This window comes from Coffea arabica, chromosome 5c (assembly GCF_036785885.1).
Source record: "Coffea arabica cultivar ET-39 chromosome 5c, Coffea Arabica ET-39 HiFi, whole genome shotgun sequence".
Classification (NCBI taxonomy): Eukaryota; Viridiplantae; Streptophyta; class Magnoliopsida; order Gentianales; family Rubiaceae; genus Coffea; species Coffea arabica.
The window spans coordinates 5,561,300-5,570,524 of NC_092319.1; the positions used below are offsets into that span (position 1 = coordinate 5,561,300).

At 37.8% G+C, this 9,225-nt stretch overlaps 1 protein-coding gene across 1 annotated transcript; it reads left to right on the plus strand.

The window, feature by feature from the left end:
* Positions 1 to 3,758: 3,758 nt before the first annotated feature.
* Positions 3,759 to 7,629, plus strand: LOC140007168 (uncharacterized). The gene is made up of 6 exons (XM_072049855.1): positions 3,759 to 4,116; positions 4,410 to 4,759; positions 5,242 to 5,390; positions 5,817 to 5,947; positions 6,248 to 6,683; positions 7,380 to 7,629. Exons 1-6 carry the CDS (start codon positions 3,759 to 3,761, stop codon positions 7,627 to 7,629), a joined length of 1,674 nt encoding a protein of 557 aa, XP_071905956.1.
* Positions 7,630 to 9,225: the final 1,596 nt, after the last annotated feature.

Sequence of the window (9,225 nt, forward strand, 5' to 3'; positions counted from 1 at the left end):
CAGTGTAGAATGCAAGCGAGTGATGGCCCGATGCATGCATGCATGTGAATGGATTCTAGGTATGGAAAAGGTATAGAAATAATCGAGTTGGTGTGAAGTGAAGAGTTACGATGTCGTAGATGAAGATGAACGCTAGAAATGGGAAAACATAAAGGAATAGCTGCGAAAGGTTTCAGGGAAAACAAATAAGAACAATGTTGTTTTTGCAAATTTATCCAAAGAACTAAACAAATGCTCTTGATACTTTATTAGAAATTCAGAGTTGGGTGAATTAAATACATTTCTAACAATTTGTATTACGAGACAGTGCATGTACTTATGGACTTGTCTAAAATGAATCTAATCAACTAGTACATCTAATCTTCTCTAATATCTATGAGAAAATATATCATAATTTATACTTGACAAGGTAATATGCTAATCGATGTTCATTGATGCAAGACAATAAAACCTATCTAGTGCTAATGACTCTAAAATATACAAGAGATTTGTGATTTTGAAAGCATGCTATGACGCTTTGTTACCGGTGCCAAACTTTCCCAAACTTTTTCTAGTAAAAAAAAATTATTTGTATTAATAGATACAATAATCCTTTTTATCTTTTGAACATACCACACGATTTAGTCTTAGTGTGGACTAGGTGTACACAAGTATTTACCTTAATCAATAATTGTTGACTCTAGTCGTTATCACTAAATTTATACTTTTTGTACCAAAAAAGAATATACTAGACTACAATTTGGTATATCAAAGTGCAGCTTTTTTCTTCCAGAAATGTTCTTATGGAAAAGCACACATTCGCATAAAAATACTCAAGAGCAAATCTATACATTAAGTTTGAAGAATTTCAAAGATGATTTAACATCATAATTTTCTATAATTGATCATACATTCACATTTCTATCCAATACAAGCAGCGGTTTTTTTGCACTCATTAAGATTTAGAATGGTTAAGGTAATATCAACTATATCTGCAAAATTTTGGAGTTCTAGCGTCAATGAATTCAAGGGGCTTGGGGTCATTCAATGCATCTTCGCATTTTGTAGCGTCATTAAAGGCGCCTGATGACAATGGGGTTGGAGGCATCCATGGTTTGGGTAATGATCAAGTTCTTGTTCCAGTGGGACCAATTACTAGAGCTCGTGCCAAGAAACTTAAAGAACAACTCAACACATTAGTTCATGTTGTTCACGACTCAATTGAAGGTTCTAACATGGTCAAAGACCTTAATTGAGAAAAGTACCCAATTGTCACGCTGCTCTCGAGTGTATACAAGTCTAACATTAGCGAGATGTTATAAGGTGCAGGCACGCTCTATAAGGACACGTCTTCTGCCATTTAATTAACTCAATGCACCAAAATCGCTATAAGGCGTGGGCACATGTTATAAGCACAAGTCTTCTGCCCATCTACTTCACGTGATCTTTACATATTGATGTTGATGTTTTCGTTCGATTAGTTGTGTCATTTAGAGTATTTTCTAGTAGCAATCTAGTCACTTTATTTAGTGTAAGAATCGGCTATTTAAGAGCTTATAAAAGCCGATTTTAAGAGTCATACTTAATTAGCAAACTTTGTTATATACCGTTTGTAAGGCTATAAATAATGCCTCTTTCAAGTGATAGAGATATTCAATAACAAGACAGATTTTGAGAGTACTTTCTCTTAGCTTTCCGTGAGCTCTTTGAATACTTTAGAGGTTCTCTTGAGTGTTCAACTTTGGCTTATCAATCAAGAATCGCACTTGATTATGGCGCCGTTCTACCATCACCTTTGGTTCGCTAATTCGTTAGTTTGTGGGTTGAGATAATATCAAGATTATTCTCAATTAGTTTGTGGGTTGAGATAATATCAAAATTGTTCTCAATTTCGGAGATTAGAGGGGTCGTAAGGTTTCGCTGCCAAGTCCAAACTTGAATTCCACCATCAAGATCCGGGCTTGTGATCACGAACTCCGTCATATCAACGGGATTCGTATCAGCTGGTATTAAAGTTGGTTGATGGCATTCAGGTTATATCTCTTTTATTTCTAGTGTTGTTCGTACCTTTTGTGTCATCCCTAATCACCTAGAGCTTTGTTTTTCATCTTGTTGCCAAATTTGCCCATTGTTGTCTTTTGCGATTCCGTTTGTGTTGCTTCAATTTTGATCTCTTGTCGTGTGTTTGTGTTGTATCCAGCCTATTTGCTTATAGTTTGGAGTCTGTTTGTGTCAAAAAAATACTGTTCATCGTAACTGTTCACTATTACTTTTCATCATAACTGTTCACTGTTACTTTTCATCATCACTGTTCACCGCTATTGTTCATCCCGAAAATCACTATTCACATTAAATTTCTATGGCTGTTGGGCTGTAAACCTTTGTCTCTTGATCACCGTGAATCAAATTTGTGGAATTTTTGAATTCTTGATTGAACGAACATCAATCTTGAAGTTCCTGAAAGCCCTAATTTGATTTTTAAATTTCTTGAACGTGTGCAACGAATCTTGGGCTGTTTTGATTGAATCTTGAAAACTCTTTTGAAAATTCCAGAAATCTTGTTATCAAGCACAAAATCCTATCTTTCTTCAATTGATTGAAGGGTTTCTTGAAAAATTTTTGGACAAAAAAAAGAAGAGAAAAAAAATTCTTCTAAGGTCCATCGAGTTTCACCAACTTGTCGAAACCCTAATTCTTGTTGCTGAAAAAAAAAGGTCAGCCGCTACTCTCATTGAAACTCTAAATGCGAAATTCAAGTCCAAGTTACAATTCAATTTGGTTGTTGCACCTTGCAATTGGATTCCTTTGGGAAAGTTGGTCACGAAAGGAAATAAAATTCTGAATCCTTTAAGAAATCAAGAGTTCCAATAATCCCCCTTACCTCCCATATCCAAGTTTCCAAATTCCAACCCTAGTTTCCAAATCCTAGTTTCCAAATTTTAGTTTCCAAATTCTAGCCACTTATTTCCATTCTTTTTTTTCCAACAGCAAATTTCAAGTTTCTTGCACTATTTTCCAGTCCTTTCATTGCATTTTAGAGTCATTAAAGTTTTATTATTTGCTATCTTCATCAGTCATCTTTGCTCGCAATTAAATTCCAAGCAAACCGATACCCCTATTGCTACAATCACTTAAGGTTTTGACATTGGTAAGTTGAATTACTCACTTGAGGGAGTTCTAACTTCTTCAAGGGCTGCAAACGGGTTGTGAGAAGCTATATTGAGAGGTCTTTAGAGTGTAATCTTGAGTGAAACACGAGTGCGAGAGTAAACACGTAAGGGAGTGAATGAGGGATATTTATTTCACTAACATTGTTTTATAGGTTAAAGAAATTATGTTTCGTGAAAGTGAAGGAGAATCCCCGGCTAATGACCTAATCTTGAGAATAGAGGCATTAATGGGAAGCTTCCAAAAGAGTGTAAACAATACCCTTGAATCATTGCACTGGCACATGGATAAATTGGAAAAGTCCCAAGAGAGCTCTAAGGAAAGCCGAGACTCTAGCAGGAACCAAAGAGGACACCTAGGGCATGAATTTGGGGACTCCAATTCTGAAGAGGAACTTGAACCTAAACAAAGGCGAGCTCGGAGGGATGCTAGACCTGTTGGTGATGTCTTCAAAGGCATCAAAATGAAGATTCCTAAATTTCAAGGAAGAACAGACCCTGAGGCATATTTAGAGTGGGAATCTAAGATCGAAATGGTCTTTTGCTTGACATGATTATATCGATGAGGAAAAAGTTAAGTTGGTAGTAATTGAATTCACGGAGTATGCAATCATGTGGTGGGATCAACTTAAGCTATCTCGGAGAAGAAGTAGGCTGCCCGAGATCGCCACATGGACCCAACTAAAGGGAATGATGAGAACACGCTTTGTACTAGGGCATTACTATAGGGATTTGTACCAAAAGCTACAAACCCTTGTACAAGGCAATAGGAGCGTGGATAAATACCACAAGGAAATGGAGATCTTGATGCTACGAGCTGATGTTCAGGAAGATAAAGAAGCAACCATGGCCCGATTCTTGAATGGTTTAAGGCCTGAAATCGTGGAGAGAGTGGAGCTTTATCACTACATGGAACTTTATGAGTTGGTGGTGAAAGCTGATAAGGTGGAACAAAGACTCAAGAGGAGAGGTCAAAGCTGCTCCAACTTCAGTTACATCACTCCAACCTCTCGGCCATTCAACCCTAAGGGTGAAACAAAAATTTCAGCCTAATCACCATCATAAAAACCGAGGTTTGAGGGTAGAAACAACCTTAATCTAGCCGTTATAAAATTCTCTAATTCGCCCAAACATGAGGGACAAAGACCAAAAGAAAGAGTTCGCGTAACCGTTGTTTCAAATGCCAAGGAAGAGGTCACATTGCTAGCCAATATCCCAATCAAAAGACCATAATAACACTGACCAATAGGGATATTGTGACAGATGATGAAAATGAATATGAGGGAATGCCACCCCTAATGGAGGATAATGAAAAGTCATCCAATGAAGACGAGTTGGCTGCACCTGAGGGAAATTTTGGCACCCTTACGATGATACGACCAGCTTTGACCACTCGAATCAAAGAGAAGGATGAGTTGCAATGTGAGAATATATTCTACACTCGATGCTTCATTAAGGAGGCCCTTTGCAATGTAATCATAGATAGTGGAAGTTGCACCAATGTGACTAATGCAACTATGGTGCAAAACTTGAAGCTGACCACCCAGTATTATTCTCATCCTTACAAGTTGCAATGGCTCAACAACTCTGGAGAGGTTCGAGTCGCCAAACAGGTTCTCGTTTCTTTCCACATTGGTAAATATATTGATGAAGTATTATGTGATGTAGTTCCCATGCAAACTAGTCACATTATACTTGGGTTGTCCATGGCAATTTGATAGGCGTGTTTCATTTGACGGCGTAACTAATAAATACTCATTCATGTATAATAATAAGAAAATCACCCTTGCTCCCTTTTCTCTTAGACAAGTGCATGAAGATCAGTTGAAATTGTAAAAAGAGTTTGAGAGATTGTGTGAAAAAAAAAAAGAAAAAAAGTGAGACTGCCGAGGCAAAAAAAGAGGGAAAAAAGACGAGTATAGGCTCATCAAGGGAGGAAAAAATCGAGGGAAAGCAAATGCTCTTGATAAAAGCCAAGAAAGTGAGGAAGTTAACAAGTGAAAATCAGCCACTTCTTCTACTTGTTAGTAAAGAAGTAGCGCTGTCCATGCACGAACTAGATACTAACACTCCCGAGGTGTGGTCTCTTTTGCAGACCTATGCGGACGTATTTCCTGACGACATACCAAGTGGCCTACCACCTCTTCGTGGAATTGAACATCAAATCGACTTCATCCCGGGAGCTTCTCTACCAGATCGTTCAGCATATAAAAACAACCTGGAGGGGACGAAGGAACTCCAAAGGCAAGTTGATGACTTGTTAGACAAAGGATAGGCACGCGAGAGCTTGAACTCGTGTGTAGTACCGGTAATTTTGGTACTAAAGAAGGATGGTACATGGCGTATGTGCACCGATTGTAGAGCAGTTAACGCCATTACGGTAAAATATAGACACCCTATACCACACTTAGATGATATGTTGGGTGAATTATACGGAGCTGTTTTCTTTACCAAGATTGATTTGAAAAGCGGGTATCATCAAATTAGGATAAAGGAAGGGAACAAATGAAAAACCACTTTCAAAACTAAGTATGGATTGTATGAGTGGTTAGTGACGCCATTTGATTTAACTAACGCACCTAGTACCTTTATGTATTTAATGAATCATGTTTTACGTCCATTCTTAGGGAAGTTTGTTGTGCTTTATTTTGATGATATATTAATTTATAGCAAGTCCTATGAGGAGCATTTAGAACATGTTAAAGCTGTTTTGGATGTACTTAGAAGGGAGCGACTTTATGCCAATCTCAAGAAGTGCAATTTTTGCTCTAATGAACTTGTGTTTCTAGGATTTATTATAGGTGCATAGGGCATGCATGTAGATGAACAAATGGTGAAAGCCATTCAAGAGTGGCCTACGCCTAAATCCATTGGCAATGTGCGGAGCTTCCATGGTCTCGCGGGTTTCTATAGGAGATTCGTGAAGAATTTTAGCATTTTAGCTACATCATTGACCGAGCTCATCAAGAGGAATGAGAAATTCCATTGGGGGGATTCTCAAGAAAAGGTTTTTCAACTTTTAAAACACAAACTTACACAAGCACTGGTATTAACTTTACATGATTTTTCTAAAACTTTTGAAATTGATTGTGATGCATCAGGTATTGGAATAGGCATTGTGTTGACCCAAGAAGGAAAGCTAGTTGCATATTTTAGTGAAAAGCTAAACGGGGCCGTTTTAAATTATTCGACTTATGATAAAGAGTTGCATGCCTTAATTAGAGCATTACAAGTGTGGCAGCACTACCTAAGGCCTAAAGAGTTTGTGATTCATACCGATCACGAATCCCTTAAGTATTTAAAGGCGCAACACAACCTCAGTAAGAAACATGCACGGTGGATTGCATTTGTGGAGTCTTTCCCTTATGTGATCAAATACAAAATTGATAAGTCCAATGTGGTTGCAGATGCATTATCTCGCAGGTATTCTTTAATCAACACTTTAGAGGCTAAGTTATTGGGTTTTGAAATGATTAAAGATTTGCATGCTAATGATGATGATTTTGGTGAGATATATGCGTCCTGTGCAAACTCTGGGTAAGGTAAGTTTTTCTTATCTAATGGCTATCTCTATTACATGACTCATTTGTATATTCCAGTGAGCTCCATTCGTGAATTACTAGTAAAAAAATCTCACTCTGGTGGTTTAATGAGCCATTTTGGAGTCTCTAAGACTTTGCAAACTTTGCAGGAGCACTTTTATTGGCCACATATGAGACGCGATGAATAAAGAGTGGTGGATTGATGCATTACTTGCAAGAAAGTTAAATCCAAGGTACACCCTTATAGTCTATATATTCCTTTACCAATTCCTAATGCACCTTGGGTAGATCTTTCCATAGATTTTATACTTAGGTTGCCTAAATCTAAGCATGACCATGATTCCATCTATGTTGTAGTAGACCGATTTTCTAAAATGGCACATTTCATCGCATGTCTTAAAACTGATGATGCATCTCATATTGCTAACTTGCTCTTTAAAGAGATAGTGAGATTGCATGGTATTTCTAGAATAGTTTCTTACCGTGACGTTAAATTTCTTAACTATTTTTGGAAGACACTATGGGCTAAATTAAGTACAAAGTTTTTGTTTTCTACTTCCAGTCACCCATAGACAGATGGTCAAATTGAGGTAGTTAACCGCACTTTGTCCACTTTGTTGCGTGCGATAATTAAAAGGAATGTTCAAACATGAGAAGAGTGCTTACCTCATGTTAAATTTGCTTACAATAGGGCTGTTCATTCTACTACTTGCTTTTTACCATTCGAGATTGTCTATGGGTTTAATCCACTAACACCTCTTGATCTAGTACCTTTACCTAGTAGTGAGCGTGTTAACTTAGATGGCAAGAAGCGTGCAGAATTTGTCAAGCAATTGCATGAGAAGACCCGTGTTAATATAAAGAAGCGTACTGCTCAATACATGAAGCATGCTAACAAGGGCTGTCGCAAGATAGTTTTTGAATCTGGTGATTGGGTCTAGTTACACATGCGCAAAAAGCGTTTTCCAATTCAACGCCATAACAAGTTGCCACCACGTGGTGATGGACCTTTCCAAATGCTGGAACATATCAACGATAATGCCTACAAGGTAGAGCTACCAGGTGAGTATGGCGTTAGTGCGACATTCAATGTTTCTGACTTGAGTCCTTTTGATGCAGATGACGCCATAAATTTGAGGACAAATCCTTCTCAAGAGAAGGGGAATGATGACAATGGTGTTGGAGGCGTCCATGGTTCGGGTGACCAAGTTCTTGTTCCAGTGGGACCAATTACTAGAGCTTGTGCCAAGAAACTTAAAGAACAACTCAACACATTAGTTCATGTTGTTCATGACTCAATTGAAGGTTCTAAAATGGTCGAAGACCTTAATCGAGAAGGACACCCAATTGTCATGCTGCTCTCGAGTGTGTACAAGTCTAACATCAGCGAGATGTTATAAGGTACGGACACGCTTTATAAGGACATGTCTTCTACCATTTAATTAATTCACCGCAGCAAAGTCGCTATAAGACGTGGGCAAGCGTTATAAGCACAAGTCTTCTGCCCATCTACTTCATGCGGTCTTTACATGTTGATGTTTTCGTTCAATTAGTTGTGTCATTTAGAGTATTTTCTAGTAGCAATCTAGTCACTTTATTTAGTGTAAGAATCGGCTATTTAAGAGCTTATAAAAGCCGATTTTAAGAGTCATACTTAATTAGAAAATTGTAGTCTTTCCAAATCAAGGGTTACCATTTGTAAGGTTATAAATAAAGCCTTTTTCAAGTGATAGAGATATTCAATAATAAAAAAATTTTGAGAGTACTTCCTCTTAGTTTTCTGTGAGTTCTTTGAATACTTTAGAGGTTCGCTTGAGTGTTCAACTTTGGCTTATCAATCAAGAATCACATTTGATTGTGGCGCCGTTCTACCATCACCTTTGGTTCATTAATCTGTTAGTTTGTGGGTTGAGATAATATCAAAATTGTTCGTAATCTCGGGGATTAAAGGGGTCGTAAGGTTCTACTGCCAAGTCCAAACTTGAATTCCACCATCAAGATCTGGGCTTGTGATCACGAATTCTGTCATATCAACGGGATTTGTATCAGCGCTTGTGAGCACTATGGCTAAGTTTGAATAATTTTCATGATTTAGTACTAAAAAATCATGGTCCAATCTACAGTTGACTCCTTCATATGAATTTGAACATTTTTCAAGAGCACGTTTAAGAAAAGGATCTGTAGTTGTTCTTAGAAGACTTGAGATTTTTTAAAAGGTCCCAGCTGCAATTGCTTTGGCCTAGTCATTGAGTATGGTGCAAAAACTACTAGGGCTAGTCTTCAAATTGTTTCGAGAATTGGCAGAGATCTCATCAATACACTTGGAGCTATAGGTTGTCTTTTTACATCACGTATGGAAATCCTCGGCAGTGTCTTGAGAGGCCAGGACGAGCAGGAGGAATGTTGCCATCGAAAGCACGAGAGTCAGGCCAACTCTAATGGTAACCATAATCTTCCTTAAGCTATTTTGATCTTTTGCTAAGTAATGGATGGCTTTGAAATTTTTAAGATGAGTGCCTTTTAATACAAAAAACAAA

Bases quoted from the DNA above. Each gene is read 5' to 3' on its own strand.
- LOC140007168 (XM_072049855.1), top strand. From the start codon at position 3,759: ATGTGGTGGGATCAACTTAAGCTATCTCGGAGAAGAAGTAGGCTGCCC. The intron at 4,760-5,241 runs GTTCTCGTTTCT...TCTCTTTTGCAG, and splicing joins AGGTTCGAGTCGCCAAACAG to ACCTATGCGGACGTATTTCC. The intron at 5,391-5,816 runs GCAAGTTGATGA...ATTAATTTATAG, and splicing joins GGGACGAAGGAACTCCAAAG to CAAGTCCTATGAGGAGCATT.